This window comes from Geotrypetes seraphini, chromosome 9 (assembly GCF_902459505.1).
Source record: "Geotrypetes seraphini chromosome 9, aGeoSer1.1, whole genome shotgun sequence".
NCBI classification, from domain to species: domain Eukaryota; kingdom Metazoa; phylum Chordata; class Amphibia; order Gymnophiona; family Dermophiidae; genus Geotrypetes; species Geotrypetes seraphini.
In genome coordinates this window covers 34,160,183-34,178,386 of record NC_047092.1, presented here as the reverse complement: position 1 = coordinate 34,178,386, position 18,204 = coordinate 34,160,183, and the positions used below count along the sequence as shown (strand labels likewise).

General features: G+C 44.3%; 1 protein-coding gene across 2 annotated transcripts in view; it reads left to right on the top strand.

The window, feature by feature from the left end:
- Positions 1 to 18,204, top strand: part of LAMB1 (laminin subunit beta 1) — a 143,066-nt gene that overhangs the window by 114,175 nt on the left and 10,687 nt on the right. For both annotated transcript variants that reach the window (XM_033958478.1, XM_033958479.1), the window contains exons 27-31: positions 2,012 to 2,215; positions 4,607 to 4,751; positions 10,763 to 10,970; positions 12,589 to 12,730; positions 17,203 to 17,379. In XM_033958478.1, coding sequence (XP_033814369.1) covers positions 2,012 to 2,215; positions 4,607 to 4,751; positions 10,763 to 10,970; positions 12,589 to 12,730; positions 17,203 to 17,379 — 876 coding nt within the window. The remainder of the gene's footprint in view (positions 1 to 2,011; positions 2,216 to 4,606; positions 4,752 to 10,762; positions 10,971 to 12,588; positions 12,731 to 17,202; positions 17,380 to 18,204) is intronic.

Here is an 18,204-nt window from a genome sequence, read left to right as displayed (position 1 = left end):
GGATGCTAATTTTATTTTCCCCAATTTATTACCATATACGTTTATCTTCTAGCAGCTGTAAGGGGGCAGAAATAGTATGAAGGAAACACAGGGCAAGCACACAGGATGATTTGCAGTGGGAATGTATAGCTGTAGTGTAGATCGGTATATCACAAATTGTGTGCCGTGGCGAGATTCCAGGTGTGCCTTGAGACGCCGGCGAGGAGGAGAGCTGACTGCACGTTCTGTAGGCAGTCAGTTGGCGCCGGCACCTCTCCACTGGCAGCTTAGGGCCCGGTATGGAGGGCTTTCGCACATTCGCAAACATCGACATGATGATGCATGACATCATTGCATCAATGTCCATATATTTTCAGATGCCCTCCAGCCTCGGCGTCCAGAAGTTTGCGAGACACTGGTGTAGATAATCTTAAGACTTATGATACTGCAGTACAGTGGACAGGACTAAAAGTCTTTCAGCCATATTCTGTATGTATTGATCCATCCCAAAGTCTAAAAGAATTTTTTTTTTAATGCTTAATTTTTCATAACAATAATAGTACAGGCAGTTCCCGAGTTACAGACGTCCGACTTAAGTACGACTTGTACTTAAGGGTCACAGCTTCATTTGATTTCACTTTCAGTACTTCCAGTAGCATAGACTCCTACACTTCCCCTTCAGCAGATTCAGGAATGATGCATGGCCACATTAAGAGTATGGTTGTGCATGCTGTACCTTAGGGAACACTGGTAGGAACAGTTGGCCCTTTTGTCAGCTGGGAGCAGAGGTAAGCAGCAAGAATCTTAAAATCTACATATTCTGAGTTACATACAAATCCGACTTAAGAACGGCTTTAAAAACATAACTTGTTCTTAACCTGGGGACTGCCTGTAGATGCTTTTTTTCTTGAGGAAAGACAACATGTGAAAAATACTAGAAAAAAATGGTATGATAAAACCACAACCAGAGGAATCAAAGTAATGAGCAAGGGGCATTCAGAAAAATGAGAAGGCAGGAGAAACTTTCCATCACAAAGCAAAAGTAAGGTGATCTCTTTTAGAGCACTAATAGTGTTACCATTCAATGAGAGACAAATTTTATGTAGCATCAGATGCTACGATAGGAAAGGACATAACAAACTGGAACTATAAAGCTCTCACTTCCAAGAAATTCCCCCAGGTGATTGGGGTCCATAAAAACATGAGTCTTGGGGTCAATATCACAATACACTTACGAGGGGCCACCGTAATGTTTTCAGCCCAACCAGCAAAGTTGGGGCAGTCTCCCATCGAAGGCGATACACGTAGGGCTCCTTTTAGAAAGGTGCGCTAGCGTTTTTTAGCGCACGCAGGATATTACCACGCGCTACGCGGCTAGAACTAACGCCAGCTCAATGCTAACACTAGAACTAACGCTAGCTCTATAGCGCGCTATAGAGCTAGCTTCGTAAAAGGAGCCCTTAGTCCAGCGATTTTTCCCATATTTTTCCAATGGAATGAAAAAAGTGGAAAATCACTGGACTGAGTGTATAGCCCTCGATGGAGACTACCCCCAACTTTGTTGGTTGGGCTGAGAACTTCTCAGTGACCCCTTGTACAAGGATACGGAAGGAAATATGTTCCTCCCAGGGCCAAAACTTGGTATTTAAAGGCCGAAAAGGTCTTTGTTCTGCCCCATGTAGCCCTGGACAGGTCAGGAAATACTAATATTTTAGGTCCTAAAATAGATAAGTTAGGCCCCCCTTTTTAGTGTTATTATCACCAGCCATAGCGTTATTCGCTTTTACTGCCACAGTTGGTGATAAAAAAAGCCTTGCGCAGCTTCATAAAAGGGGGAGTTAATGATTTCATAGAGTTCTCCTGCAGAAAAAGGGTCAACAAACAAATTATAAGTTTTGAAAAAGTAGACTTATAATATTATATTGTAAAAAAGCGTGTGAAATCATCCCGTGTTCTGTGAGGCACAGTCTCTGACCTTAGTTCTCTTGAACATAGCGTTGGGTTGTATATTAACAAACCTGTATTGCATCAGACCTGTGGAACTCCTCTGGGGGCTTCTTGCACTGACACCGAATGCGGAGGCCTGAACTGCAGGACAGAAGATGGGGGCAAAAAGTGTGGCGGACCTGACTGCGGTGGCTTGGTGACCACAGCTCATGATGCTTTGGAGAAGGCCATGAACTTTGACCGAGAGATCCTGAGTGTTCTGGCTGAAGTCGAGCAACTCTCCAAAATGGTAATAATAAGAATCTGATCTTTTATTGTCTGTTAATACTTACCTTCTGGCGTTCTATTTAGGGTCATATTAATATGATTCTGGAGGCTGTGATTCCGCTATCTTATGATATGGTAATTTGTGGGATATTATTATCCCCTAAGCCACTACTTGATAAATATAAAAATAGATTGTTGGGAATCATGACTGGGATAGTTCCAAATGATCACAAAAAATTGGAAAAACTATGATCGTCTAAATTTTACTTTTTGGTGGCACACGTTATGTTTGAATTATAGGTTCGAGAGAACGTTTTCTGATCAAAGGGGTAACAATAAATTATTTAAATTGATATGGGGGCCCCATGACTAATTTTATTAATAATTGAATGATACTTCCATATACGTTTGCTCATTCCTTACACATCCAGGGTGGGGGAAGGGTGGAAGAAATTGTATTGGGATTGTTGTAAAAGATGGATGTAATATTGTTTGATTACTTGATTATATTGAAACTAGTATTTTAGCCCGTTACATTATCGGGTGCTAGAATATATGTCTCTCTGTCTTTATTTCTGTCTCTCTCTTTCCCTCCCGCTGTCTTTCTTTCTGTCTGTCTCTCTCCCTAGCCCCCTTTGTCTGTCTGTCTTTCTGTGTCTCTCTCTGCCCCTGTGTCTTTCTTCTTTTCTTTCTGTCTCCCTTCCTCCCGCTATATGTCTTTCTTTCTATCTATCTGTCTCTCTCCCTGCCTCCTATGCAGCAGCATTTCTCTCCCCCCACTTCCCTGTGCAGCAGCCACAGCAGTATTCCCTCCCCCTCCATTTCCCTGTGCAGCAGCCACAGCAGCAGCATTCCCTACCCTCTCCATTTCCCTCCCCCCCCACACCACTTCCCTGTGCAGCAGCAGCGTTTCCCCTACCTCCCCTTTCTCTTCCCGCGGTCTGGCCGGCTCCCTTACTGCCCACTCCCCCTTCCCGCAGTCCCGACAAACCTTCCGATTCCAGCAGCGTGTGCAGCACTCTACACACGCTGCTTCGGGGCCTTCTACTGCCCTGATTTGCTCTGGCACGTCCCTGATGACATCATCAGAGACGCAGCAGAGCAAATCAGGGTAGTAGAAGGCCCCGAAGCAGCGTGTGTAGAGTGCTGCACACACTGCTGGAATCGGCAGGTTTGTAGTCGGGACCACGAGAAGGGAAGGGGGGGGCAGTAAGGGAGCCATGTCTCTGTCTCGCAGCGGGCTTGCCAGCTCCAGCCAGCCAAAGTTAATTTTTTAGTTCAAAGCCGACACTGCGTCTCCTCTCTCGATCCCCGCCAGAGTCGGAAGTTTTCTCCGACTCTGGTGAGGTTCAATAGAGGAGCCGCGGCAGAGGCTTTGAGCAAAAAAATGAAAAATGAACTTTGTCTGGCCGGAGCCGGCAAGCCCACTGCGAGACAGAGATGCGTGGTAAGCACGCATGCGGACTCTGCCGGCCACGGAACTACAGATCAGGCAACACGGCATTAAAAGTACGCATGCGCGCTTACCGTTTTATTATTATAGATAAGGGGGGAGGGGTGAAAATAATTTTTATGGTATTTATTGAAAGTTGTAAGTGTTGTTTTTAAGATATTTTGTAATATACTCCTGTATAACACTGTTTAAGTTTGAAAATGAAATAAAGAATTTAAAAAAAAGAATCTTTAGAAGAAACGCTTTCCAATTGGATCTAAGATAACAAGCTCAGACAATTGTATAGAGAATTTGTGCTGTTTAAAAAGTTGTTCCACCTTACGTAACTATCCAAGCAGATATGTCCTTAAGCCTTATGGGTAGGAAATCCTTCAGCTGAATGTCAGGGCTGTTTGGATTATATATGAGATAGTCTGCTGGAATCTAAAGAGTCAGGTTTGTAGCTGTAAAGGCATTCCTTTTCCTGAGACCGGGTACAGTGGGCGTAGTAAGGGGGGGGCGGTCCACCCCGGGCATCGTCTCCACCCCCCTGCTCCTTCTCCACCCACCCTCACTGTTACACGGGCACGCTGCTTCCCTTCCCCTATACCTCTATAACGTTTCTGGTGTGAGCAGCAACCCCCAACTGTGTCGGCTCTTCCTCTGATGTCACTTCCTGGACCCGTGCCTAGGAATATGGAGGGAGACCTGTACTGTCCTTTAAAAACAAGCTGAAAACATTCACGCCTGTTAGATGGTTTGTTTGGTTTCGCATCTGAAAATAGCGACTTCTCAATCATCATTTTAGTCCTTCCTAAAGCATTTTCACACGCTCTAGTCAACATTTTGTGTGTGTTGTAAAACTGAGCCATGTGCTAAATAAATGAAACAATGTGCTTTTCAAAATGAAGCAAAATAAACGGAAAGCAATAGCAAAACTTATTTTCCATATACACCTTTACCCTTTGACATATCCACTAGGTATCTGAGTCCAGGGTGAGAGCAGAAGAAGCGAAGCAAAGTGCCCAAGAAGTTCTTTTGAAAACCAACGCCACGAAGGAGAAAGTGGACAAAAGCAACGAAGATCTGAGAAGCCTCATCAAGCAAATCCGAGAATTCCTGATGCGTAAGGAAGCTTTTGAAGATTTATGTTAATAGTAGTGTCTGAAACACTCCTGATGTATGGATATTTTAATATGGGTGGGGGAGGGTAAGGGATAGAGCAATCAGGTTGGCAGATAGAGGAGTGTTTACTATCTTCTCACTACTGCACTCTCCCCTTGCTCCTTCACTTTTCCAACCCTAGTCCGCCTCCTTCCTTCTCCGTAGTTTGTGCCCTGCCATACCCCTCCCTTTCTCTACCCAGCATTTTCTCCTTCTCTTCCACGTCTTCCTCTCTATCCTTCTGTGTCCCATCAGTCTGTAATGTCATCCTTTCCCTCCCCTGCTCTCTATTTCCTTTCCATCCTCGGCCCGGAATTCCCCACCTGTCTCTGTCCATATTTCCCCTGTCCCCACTTCCTACTTACTTGGCTAATCGGAAGCTTGGAGGCAGCAATGCTTCAGTCTTCTCACAGTTTGAAAATTCATTGTGGACACAGACCCTCATCCTGCAAGGGGACAGGGCCACAGCAAATAGGCTGTGTGTTGAATTTCTAAACTTTGCTGTTGTCATTCCTGGCACTGTTTGGTTTGGGGAGGGGGGTGCATTGCAGTGCCCCACACACCCCAAAAAACTCCTATACTTATGACTTTGGCCAGCTTGATGTTCATCCCTCTATAACAGAGAAAATAGAAAGAGCTTTGTAGAGAGTGTAAGAGATCAATTTAGTGCCTAATCCAAACCAATATGGCAATATTATAACTTGGCACCTTGGTAAGCATCCCAAGCTTAGCGCCAATTCTAAAATGGCATAGAATACTAGTGTAAGTAGGCATAGGTGCACCCTTTTATGCCATGTCAAAGGCAGGCATAAGTTGGCATGCCTAAGGGCTCCTTTTATCAAGCAGCAGTAGAGCCTTTTACTATAGGCCAGCAAGGTTCATAGGAATTGAATGACCGTCTGAGCATTTACCTTGCCAGCCTGTGCTAAAACACTCTACCATGGCTTGTTTGGCACTGTCATGGCTTGATAAGGGTGGTAAATGACGCACATAATTTATAGCAGCATTTTTAGCTCTGGCACATATATCGGAGTAAATTTTTTTGTGACACATAATTGAAATTATAAAACTGCAAAACCAACAAAAAATTAAATTTGAGTTATTTATTTAAAGTTCTTTAAGCTATGTATGAGTAATTGTAACAACGGTGAAACTAAAGTAGATAGATTAGAATTACTAATCAATGCGATGGATGTGCTTGTTTTTTAGTGCAAATTAATTCAAAATGTGGCTCGATAGTTGACAAGTGTGATTCTGACAGGAAATGCAAGCCTGTGAAATCCTGGCCTGCATTTCCAGCACCTAGGGTCCTGTCAAGCTGCGATTCTGGAAGCGGCTCCTGTCGGTGATTGACATATTTTAGACGTACTTTTCAAGCATGGACATTATGCTGCTGCCAACTTTGGTCAACTAGCGCCCTACGTCCAAAGCGGACTTAGACGTATTTTTTGATTATGGCCCTCTAAGAGTCTGCGTAAGTAGGTGGGGAATAGGGAGATGATGGATCATATAGGGGCTGATTCTGTAAGCAGCGCCTGCCACATCAGGAAACCTACAAAGCTGATGCTTTAGATATGATGATTCTGTATTTATTTTGAATTTATAGAAATAAGAGATTGTTCCAAGGTTGACGTGTTCTATCCCACTCCCCACATGTTCTCTCTTTGTTATACCGGAGGTCATGGAATTGTAGCACAGGGGCCTATGTTATACAATGACACCTTGTGCTAAAATAGCATGACTTGTGGTAAAATCCATCTTAACAGTAGCACACATTGATGAATTTCCCCTAACTTCCAATTAGGGAAGGGAAAGGAACTTTTATACTGCCTTTTTGTGGTTACACATTCAAAGCGGTTTACATATATACAGGTACTTACGTTGTACTTGGAGCAATCAATGGGTGATAAGCGACTTGCCCGGGGTCACAAGTAACAGCGCCTTTGACAGGCCCGTAAGTGGGTGGGCACTTCTAGGCACCAGTTTATAGAACTGCTTTCTGTATCACAAAAGAAATGTGTTGCTTTTCCGTGGAAAAGAGTTTCACACTGCAGCTTTACCACAGATGGTTTGAAAAGATCTTGTCTGAATGAACATGTCTGATCTCAGATGGAATGCGCTAGAAGGTGGTTTGCGGTAGAGATAGGTGAGAAAGACTGATGTGTGTTCTAGGCAGGAGTCAGACACTTAATGCCTGTGTTTGTGAGCCTGTCTGGCTGGAAATGCTTGTGCCAGGTGTTTCATTACAGAAGTGACGCAAGGGGACGTGGGGAAGGGATGGTCAGAGGACACCCTAAAAAGTTCCTATTGGAATGGAGGTTTGCTTGCAGGTTTTGCAAAAAAGCCAACTGGGGATAGCTTCCCACTAGCTGTTTAAATAAAAGCAGCTTGAACAGATAAAGCTGTTCAAATGACTTTTTTTCTGGTTTGCATTTTAGTTCAGTCCGGGAGGAATTAGAAGTTGGCTCTCTACCATTCCTGCGCCCCTGCCCTTTCTGGCTTAGGGAATTCACGTTTGCTGAATTGAGATACTTAGGTCTGGCTACAAATTCTCTGACTGCATTGAGGTTTGGATGTGTGTTGAAACCTCAAATGTGGCTCTTTAATGGTGTTTGTGAGAAACAGACTGCATTGAGGTTTGGATATGTGTTGAAACCTCAAACGTGGCTCTTTAATGGTGTTTGTGAGAAACAGCAGAGGCAAGAATTGACTGAATTACTTAGGGATTGGACTATGAGATCAGTGCAAGCCTCAATCACATATGGCCCAAGGGGAAGGGAGCAAAAGAGGCTGCTACTGTCTGACTTTATGTTGTGCTGCAGGGCTCATGGTCCAGGATTTTTGTAATAAATGCTGAGCTTCAGGGCAGTGGCAGATTAAAGTCTGCAGTGAAATTAAAATCTCCCCTGAGAGCCAACAGGAAGCGTCAGGGTACACTGTTTGATTACAGAAAAGTGATTAGTTTGCAGTGGGCATACATCAGAAGCTGATTCCTTTAAACTTTTAATTGAAAATAAAACAAGTCTGTTCTGTGCCAGAGCAGTGTGTGTGAACATGGAACATGCTCAACTAATCAGAAGTGTCCTCAATTTCTGTTGCAGTTTTCTGATTGACTAGGGAGGGGGGCAGGGAGTGGAAAATGAGGCAGGTCAGCTCGGAATCCATTTTCTGCAAGAAGGTTCCAGAATGCAAAGGGACAGCTTTCAATTTGTGTTTGTGTAGATAATTATAGCCTGGAAGGCCAGGAAACGAGAAGAGGGCATGTGAGCACATTGGAAAGAATAACCCGAATCACAGTTACCGGATGCTAGAGTCCACCTTGGGGGTTAGCGCCCAAGAAAAGGATCTGGGTGTCATCGTAGACAATACGATGAAACCTTCCACCCAATGTGCAGCAGCGGCCAAAAAAGCAAACAGGATGCTAGGAATGATTTCAAAAGGGATGGTTAACAAGATTAAGAATGTTATAATGCTCCTCTATTGCTCCATGATGTGACCTCATCTGGAGTATTGTGTTCAGTTCTGGTCTCCTTATCTCAAGAAAGATATAGTTCAAAGAAGGTTCAAAGAAGAGCAACCAAGATGATAAAGGGCATGGAACTCCTCTCATATGAAAAAAGACTGAAAGGTTCGGGCTCTTCAGCTTGGAAAAGAGACGGCTGAGGGGAGATATATGATTGAAGTCTACAAAATCCTGAGTGAAGTAGAACGGGTACAAGTGGATTGATTTTTCACTCCGTCAAAAATTACAAAGACTAGGACACTCGATGAAGTTACAGGGAAATACTTTTAAAACCAATAGGAGGAAATATTTTTTCACTCAGAGAATAGTTAAGTTCTGGAACTCATTGCCAGAGGTTGTGGTAAGAGCGGCTAGCGTAGCTGGTTTATAAGAAAGGTTTGGACAAGTTCCTGGAGAAAAAGTCTATAGTCTGTTATTGAGAAAGAAATGGGGGAAGCCACTGCTTGCCCTGGATCGGTTGCATGGAATATTGCTACTCCTTGGGTTTTGGCCAGGTACTAGTGACCTGGATTGATCCCCGTGAGAACGGGCTATTGGGCTTGATGGACCGACCATTGGTCTGACCCAGTAAGGCTTTTCTTATGTTCTTATGAGCTCAAATGTCTTCTTCAGCTGAAATTTAAAAAAAGTAAAATTGCCCTGTGTTTTGTGTGAGCTCTCCAAAGATGAACAATATCCATAACCACATTTTAACAGATGAAGTCCATAGTTTTGGTAACTCCCTGTGGCTCCTTGGACTGAGCACATGCCCCATAGATTGTCTGCTTTCAGTGATGTATAGGAGCAACTTAAAGAATGGAAGGAACATTTGAACCCTGTTAAGTTAATTTAGTTGGAGATGATCCCGCTAAGAGTATCAAGTGTTCCATAACCTTGATGTGCTTTGTTCCAGCTGCTCAGGACCCGATTCACCACTTACATTTCGCTCGACCCTGTTGACTCTAGATAGGAGCTGCCTCTACTCAGTGCCAAAGAGGGCCAGGGGTACCAGGAGGACAAGATCAGATATTCCAAAATTAAAGAGGCATTAAAGATGGATTAAAAAAAGGTGATTCTGCTCCTGAAGTGAAGAGTAAGACTACTCTACACCCTAAAAATTTTATTTCAGCTGAGCTGGCTTTCAAGTTGCCAAGGTGCAAGAGTCGGTGCAAAGAGAATTTCACAGTTTTCGCTATTTAAGTTGAATGTTTAATAGAGACGGAAAATGTTGTTGAGCTAAGTAGTGTCTTAGTACAATTGCAGGATTTAACTAAATATGTTGACTTTGACTTGAACAAATGTATTTGACATAGCAAAATAGGCGACCCAGACATCGGTTAGGGTGCCATAAGCATACTTGTTTATGCGACTAGAAGGATTTTTCTATGTAGAAAGTGGGTTTTAAAAATTCCTTTCTTCACCTCTAAACACATCTAAAAAGTCTGTATACTGGATGGCGGCACAAGTTCTTTCAACTGTGCTCAAGATGGACAACTTTGGACGCAAGATTTGGGTGGGCGTATGAGTGTTTCAGAAATAAATTGTATTTATTTATTTGGTTAGTTTGATTTTATATCCCGTCCTCCCTGAGGAGCCACAAATGGGTTACATGGTAACATACAGAACGGTTAACAAGGAACAGAAGACTAAGCCGATAGGGTACAGTGAGATGAGTCTAGTTCAGTTGTTCTGAATTAGCAGACACTTGGACCCTAAAGAATGTACAAGAAGAGAGTCAGTGTGCAAAGGGAGAGAGTTGGTTGAATATCTATTAAGAATACTGTGGTTTGGAAGTAACTGTCTGAATGCTAACTTGTCCTGAGGATTCAGGTGAAGAGGTAGGTTTTTATTGCTTTCCTAAAGCCATTAAGAGATTTGATGTTAGGAGGTAACTGATTCACAGGCTTTGGTAAGAAGTGAGAGTATGACCTTCGTCTGGCACTTTCTGCATATAGAGTGTTCAGGGGGTTGGTGACCGTCTGAAAAGCTCTAGTGTATGTGTGAGGGATCTAGTGCAGTGGTTCCCAACCCTGTCCTGGAGGACCACCAGGCCAGTCAGGTTTTCGAGATAGCCCTAATGAATATGCGTGGAGCAGGTTTGCATACCTGGCACCTCCATTATATGCAGATCTCTCTCTTGCATATTCATTAGGACTACCCTGAAAACCCGACTGGCCTGGTGGTCCTCCAGGACAGGGTTGGGAACCACTGATCCAGTGTAGGGGTGAGTGAAAATTTAAAACATGGATACTGAAATGGACCATCACTATTTTTCAGTTTCAATTAGGTTGAGTGTTTAAATTTGTATTGTGTATGCAGCCCCCAATCAAACTGACTGGAACTGTCGATTCTCTAAAATAGCAGACCATTCGTCACGGACTCCTTCAACATCTAAGTGAACAGTTTGCCTGTGCCACCATGTGCTGATCTTCTGGTCGTGTTCACTCCCTTTATCCTTTTATGGTTCTCAGAGGATGGCGCTGACTTGGACAGCATTGAGGCTGTGGCTAACGAGGTGCTAAAGATGGAAATGCCAAGCACTCCTGAACAGATGCAAAGCCTGACGGACGAAATCCGTAAACGTGTGGAAAGCCTTTCCGATGTTGAGATAATACTGCAGCAAAGTGCTGAAGACATTGAGAAAGCTGAGATGCTCCTGGATGAAGCCAAGGAGGCCAGGTAATGAGCTGCACATTGAACTTTCATCTGGTCGCTGTAGAGTTTACATTACATTACTTTACATTAGAGATTTCTATTCCGCCAATGCCTTGCGGTTCAAGGCGGATTACAAAAGAATTACAAAAAAGGTATTACATGAAGAGGATATCTGGTAATTTCTAGAGGAGATAAAGAGTAGATGAGGTTGCTTTGGGGAATCGGGATGGTATTGGGAAGTGGTATTGAGAATTGGGAAGGAGCTAGTGGTATTAAGTCGTTTGCAGGAATTTCTTAAAGAGTAGAGTCTTTATTAGAAGGTAACAGTGCAGAGTACTAGCCCCCAGAGTCAATTATTGAAAACAATTTAAGTGGACAGGCTTAAATTGCACGCTGCGTGCCTGCCATCACATTCAGCAGCATTTAACCGGGCTGTGCAGCTAAATATTGGCTCTGACTGGCCAGTTTTGAAGTGGGCTGGAGAGGAGTGTTCTGAGGGCAAAGTTGGGGAGGAGCTGGCAGCTATGCCAGTGCTCCTAATTTCTAGGTCCTGGCCTGAAGTATGCCAGTCCCCCCTTTCCCTCTCCCTCTTTCCACCTTCCAAATGAACAGAAATTTCCCTCCTGATCCCCCCCTTACTCTCTCCCACTCCCTGGAGCATTACAACCCTCCTCCCTTCCTCCCACCCCTGTCTTCAGAATATCCTGCCCTGACCCTGGTGTTCTAGCAAGGGAATGGGCAAGAGCAATGCCCATTCACTCCTCCCTTCAAAATGGCTGCCATGATTGACTCAATGGCTTACATATAACAAATTAGCTCTTGATATTCAGTGCTGGTGCCCAGACATGGCCCAGCATTGAATATCCAGGGCTAATTCTGTCCATGGCAGTCAGTATTTCTGGAAAAAAAATGCTAACTGTCTGGGCTGAATATTGACAGGCTGAGCTCTTTGTGAGTTGTGAGACCTTTTCATTGGTTTAGGATTCAGAATGATGTGCCCAAGACCACACAGGTCCCTTCCAGCACTCTTTAGAGAACATGTTCTCAGTTAAATAGTGCTTCTGAAAATACAGAACTTGGACCAGTCTGATAATATACCACCCTCTGGGAGATTTGAATGTGGTTTTGGCTCTGCTGGTTGCTCCTTGAGTCATCTGGGAACGCTGTAGAGGCAGCATTTTCACATTCCCAGGCAGGAGATGACCCTGGCCACTGTTCAACAGTGACACCTACTGGGCAGAGGGGGTTTATCAGATCTCAGCTCCCTGGCCAAGAATTATCTTTAAATGGCTGGGTTAAAAAGTGGGGAAAACCATGTGAGGGCACCTGGAAATGCACGGACGTCGACGCAAAGACATCACATGCGCGGATGTCCTCCAGCCATGGCCCCGAGCCTCCTATTATTGCTGGGGGGGGAGGGGGGCTGCTGCAGGAGTGGTAAGGAGAAGGAGCAGAGGCGCAGGCACTGACTTGACTACGAGATGCGTTTCTCACCGCGAGAGGCACATCCTGTAAGCAGTCAGCCACGGGGCGCCTCTCCTCCTCACTGACATCTTGGGGCATACCTGGAATCTGCCGCAGCACACAGTTTGCAATATGCTGCTGTACGCTAATGTGTTGCTGTAAAATGTTTGTATCGCAGTAATAGTGCATCCGCTGTTAAAGCTACAGCTGACATGGTGAAGGAAGCCCTAGAAGAAGCCGAGAAGGCTCAGACTGCTGCGGAGAAGGCCATTAAACAGGCAAATAAGGACATTCAAGGCACCCAGGACCTCCTTACCTCGGTAAGTGTATTTTGCTGGAAGTGGGGGGAGAGAAATGCTGCTGCATAGGAGGCAGGGAGAGAGACAGATAGATAAAAAGAAACGTTTTGGTTGGTCGGTCTTCCTATCAGCTGCTTCTTTCCATTCAAAGTATTTATACTACGCCTTCCCTCCCCCAAAAGCATAATCCCTACTACTTTAGCCCCTGGTCAGTGGCATAGTAAGAGAGGACCGGTCCTCCCCGGGCGCCGACCTGGTGGGACACTGGCACCCATCCTCTGCACCTCCCCCCCACCCCCCCCCGGCGCGTGTCCCTTCTCTTCCCTCACACCTCTTTAATGTTCTCAGCGCGAGCAGCAACCCCCCAACGTGCTGCTTGCGCCAGCGTCGTCTCTTCCTGGACCCGAGCCTAGGAAGTGAAATCAGAGGAAGAGCTGGCACGAGCAGCAGATTGGGGTTGCTGCTTGCACCAGGAATGTTAAAGAAGCGCAGGGAAGGAGCAGAGGTACGGAGAAGAGGGTTTGGGGGGGCGCCTCTCACCTTCGCTACACTACTGTCCCTAGTTGTGCTCCTACCCCACCAGTCTGCCCTTCTCTGTTTTCTCCTGGCCGTTTCCATCAGTCCTGTTCTCTCTCCGTTCTCCACTTCTTTTAATGCTAAACTGCAAATTAACTTTGTAGAGGTATTTGCGCTATGTAAATAAATGTTGTATTGTACCATTCACTTTGCCTTCCCCAGCTTCACCATTCTCTATCTCCCACCTCTCTCTCTCTCTCTTTCCTCCCTTGCTTCTCTTCTCTTCTTCCCTTCCCACCCACTCCCTTCCCACCCGCTTCTCTTCTCTTCCCTCCCCACCCACCCACTTTTCTTCCCTTCCCACCCGCTTCTCTTCTTCCCTTCTCACCCACCCACTCTTCTTCCCTTCCCTTCCCACCCACTTCTCTTCCCACCCACTCCCTTCCCACTCACCCACTCTTCTTCCTTTCCCACCCACTTCTTCCCTTCCATCACCCAACATTGTTCTCTCTCTTTCCCTCACATATCGCCGATGTTTTTGATGTTTCTGATCCTTGTGGGCTTCCATTAGTGTTACTAGCGTTACTCTGCCTGCTTTCCATGGTCACGGCTCATGTTATGTCCCGACAACTTGAATTTGGTGATCCTTTCCCCAGAGCTGCAGTAACTTCTAACCTCTGGAGTTCATTTATTCACAGACTTTCTTTACCCACCTTTTGACTAATCACATTCAAACACAGAAATATTGGCAAGACAATGAGAAAGAGAGAGAGCATCTGACAAGCAGAGAACCTAGATGGGAAGGAGTGAGATTCATTGAAAAGGAGGGAAAGACAGATAGAGAAGAGGAAACTTCCACAGCAATCTACCCCAAGGACTGCTGCAGTTTTGTCTGGCCAGGCAATGGGACAATCCCGCCCCCAGGTCTGAAGCTGTTTCAAGATGTGCTGATGCCACATCTCCTTCCTCAGCTCTTTTGGACGCATGCCACAGCTGTTGCTCCCGTCTCTGTGCATCCCATTGCTTCCAGCTAGCAAGGATTATCCTCGTAAAGAAACCAAGGGGGATTTACTTTCTCATACACAAGCAGGATGAGTTGGTGGTGTGATCTGTCAGCGCCGTGGATGGATGAGCGCTCCTAGAGCTCAGAAATCATAGACGATGTTTCTGAGCATGTACTAGCCACCACTACAGAGCTCTCCCGCTGATGCCTCAGTCTGTTCTTTCCACTTGAACAGATTGACTCAGTGGCTTACCTGCTGTCCTCTGTTCATTTCTTTACTCCATTTCATGTACAGGGTGCCCACAAAAACACTCCTTGATTTTAAATGGTTACAAAACCAAAATTTATTGGAATATTCTTTCACCTTTGAGGCTACAGTTTCATCCACTCATCAAGTTTCATATGGTATCTGTTGATTACAAAACTTTCTACAAAAAAAGAATTAATATTTTTCAAGCAATGCTTTAATTTAAATATTGATTAAAAATATTACAGTCAATATATCATACAAATTCATAAACACAGGATGCCTAGAATTCTCCAGCAATGCTCCTAAGTTGAAATGAGCAATCATCTAAGAGTTCTAAGAGTCCATCACAATGAAAGAGTACTTATCTCTTAAAAGTTCTTATCCGGAATTCTTATTTTCTGAAGTCATCAGATCATCCTGGGCTCAGCTGCATCTTCCAAAGTGCTCAGTGCTCAGCACTCTCACCAAAACGCAAATGAAAAAAAACCACAAGTGAAAAAAGTTCATTCAAAAAAACTCAATTTTAAAACAGTCATAATCGAGAATCATCAATCCAATGCATCTTATTCATAAATCCAGGAAGTCAATATAATTTTAAAAAACCTCGAAACTTCCTCAACACAGTATGCAGTCTCCGGTAGTTCATTGACATCATACGTGTTTCCCTTCCAGCTTTTTCAAGAGGAAGATATATGTAACACTCTAAAGTTTGAATGTATATTGATATATGGCTGTTTTCTCAAACAGCAACATTAAATATTATCACATATTATAAAACACATACAGTGATACCTTGGATTAAGAGCATAATCCGTTCCAGGAGCATGCTCGTAATCCAAAATACTCGTTTATCAAAGCGAGTTTCCCCATAGGAAATAATGGAAACTCGCTTTGATGCGTTTCCCCCCCCTCGAGAACCGGCATTGCTCCCCCCGAAAGCCCCCCCTGCGATCCGGCACTCCCCCCCCCCCCAACGCTTCTTACCCTCATCTGGGCACCGGCATGCTCAGATGCTCAAGGCCCAATCTGTACAAATGAAACTGAATGAGTCCAAAACAAAACTACTTTGGCTCGGCCCAATTTCAGATCATTTACCCACCTCCATCCCACTACCTTCCGGCCCCACTCTTCAGCTTGAGTTTTCAAGCAAAGTCCTAGGCATCATCTTAGACTCCTCTTTCTCCTTCAATGATCACCTCAACTCCCTGGTAAAAAAATGCTTCTTTAGCCTCCATATGTTGAGGAAAGTAAGATCCTACTTTCATCATTCTCATTTCGCCATCCTCGTTCAATCCACCATCCTCTCTAGACTGGACTACTGCAAATCCATCTATATAAGCCTAACTAAGAAAAACCTCCATAGACTTCAGCTAATTCAGAACGCCGCGGCCAAGCTTATTTTCGCAAAAGGCAAGTTCGATCACGTCTCCCCACTCCTCTCCAAGCTTCACTGGCTCCCAGTTTACTCCAGAGTCCTCTATAAATGTGCCTGCATAGCCTTCAAGATTCTACATGGCATCCTTCCTCCCGTTATCCCACTCTTTTGGAATTCCTCAAACCCGCTCTCTACTAGATCCTCCCAAAAATTGAAACTATCTTTCCCATCTATAAAAGGTATATCCCGAGCAGGAAAACTTGGAACATCCCTCCCCTTTAGAACCACAGAACTCTGGAACAACCTCTCATCCCCGCTCAGAAATTCTAGCTCCTTCCAATCCTTCTGCAAACACTTGAAAACTTGGCTCTTTTAAAAAAATCTAATCACCTCCCGTTCTCTAGTACCCTGTCCCTCTCTATCTTCTCAGTCCCTCTCCTATATCCCTTCTTTGTAGTTCCTTTCCTCTCAACCTCTGTAAACCGTGCCGAGCTCTACGCTTGCGGAGATGGTGCGGTATACAAACCTAAGGTTTAGTTTAGTTTAATTTAGTTTAAGAAGGAGCCGGCAAGACAGTAAACACCCCGGGGCAGCAGAGGAAAACACTGCATCGCCCTCGACCAGGGCCGCACAAAATACTTCACTGGGCCGCAGGTTGGACATCCCTGACTTAGGCTATATGTGGTATATAAATACTAAAATAAATAAGAATTATCACCCAGTTCAGAATTTGAGATCATCTAATGCTCATCGGCCGTCAATGCGTTCAGTGCATTGTTAAGATCCACTCATAATTCTGCCTTTTTTGCCTCAGTCCTGTTCTTCTGGAACTCTCTTCCATTTGAAATTCATTCTGAATCTTCCTATTCTAAATTTAGAGTTCATTTAAAAACTCAATCTTTTTTAATTTAGCATTTCATTAGAGATTTCTCTGATTCTGTTTTTGCAGCCACTATCAAACTTGTTTTGTTTGGGGGGGTTTTTTTTAACCCCTTTTTATCTTTCCTTTCAATGCTATGGCCTTCTTTTCCTTATATTTTTTTATGTAAACTGCATTGATGTTAAAACAAAATGCAAATAAACATAAAATTCCAAATAAAAATAAAAGAATTCCAACATTCCCCCCAAAAATTCCAACCTAAAATTCAAAATAAACATAAATTAAGCAATTTCACGAAAGGTTCTGCTGAGTCCATGATGCTACTGTGTTAAATCAATTTCCCTCTTGTACACCTTCAATAGAGCAGGGTTCCTCATTTATGAAGCTCACAGTACATTTTCTCAAGTCTCTCTCTCTCTCTCTTTTTTTTTTTTTTAATCCTTATGCTTGGAACATCGCTCCTTGGTAGATTGAATCTGAAACTTCTGTGTCAGAAGAAACATTGCAGAATGCCACTGAGCGCCTTGCCCAGCTGGAGAAGAACGTGGAAGAGCTTCAACGGAAGGCAGCCGTCAATGCTGATTCTGTAGAAGAGGTACAGGCCACCGTGGATAATGTGAAAGAGAGTGCCGAGCAGGTGAAGAAGGTATGTGAGTTACGCTGATCAGTACTGTAGGGAGGGGGATAGCTAAGGGTTCACAGTCAGCGTGCCGGACAAAGGCGCACCGACTTTACAGAGCAGACAATTGAGCGCAAGACTGCGGCGCACCGCCGTAAAAGTTTATTTTAAAGAGCTCCGAGGGGGTGTGTGGGAGGGAACCCCCGGGAATCCCCCCCCCCAGTTTGCTTAATAGTGTTTGTGCTGCCGTTGGGGGGATTTTGGGGGGTTGGAACCCCCCTTTATAGAGGAAACTTAACTTTTTCCCACACACCCCTCAGAGCTCTTTAAAATAAACTTTTACAGCGACGCACTGCAGTCTTGCGCTCAATTGTCTATTCTGTAATGTCGGAGCGCTTTTGTCCCGTCACCATAGCTAAGTCCCATGCCGCAGAGATGGAGATGTTGTTGCTACTGCTGCTGGTGGTAGCAGCACACCATATCAAGCCACTAGGAATGTGCACAGACAAAAAAATGTCGATTCATTTTCAGAAAATTTAGTATTTTTCCAGTTTTTTCATGAATTTTTTTCCACTTCACATTACACACACACACATGCGTGAATCAACAAAATCAAATCCTTACCACTCTAACTTTGGAATCCCACAAGGCTCTATTTTATCGCCTTTATTATTTAATATTTACTTGGCTCCACTTCTGACTCTTTGTCAATCAATAGGGTTTACAGTATACGCTTATGCCGACGACCTACAAATTCTACACCCCATTGACCCAACCAATCATTCTGAGATTCAGGCAATTAATCAAAAATTAAGTAAAATTCACGACTGGCTAAACATCAATAAATTATCA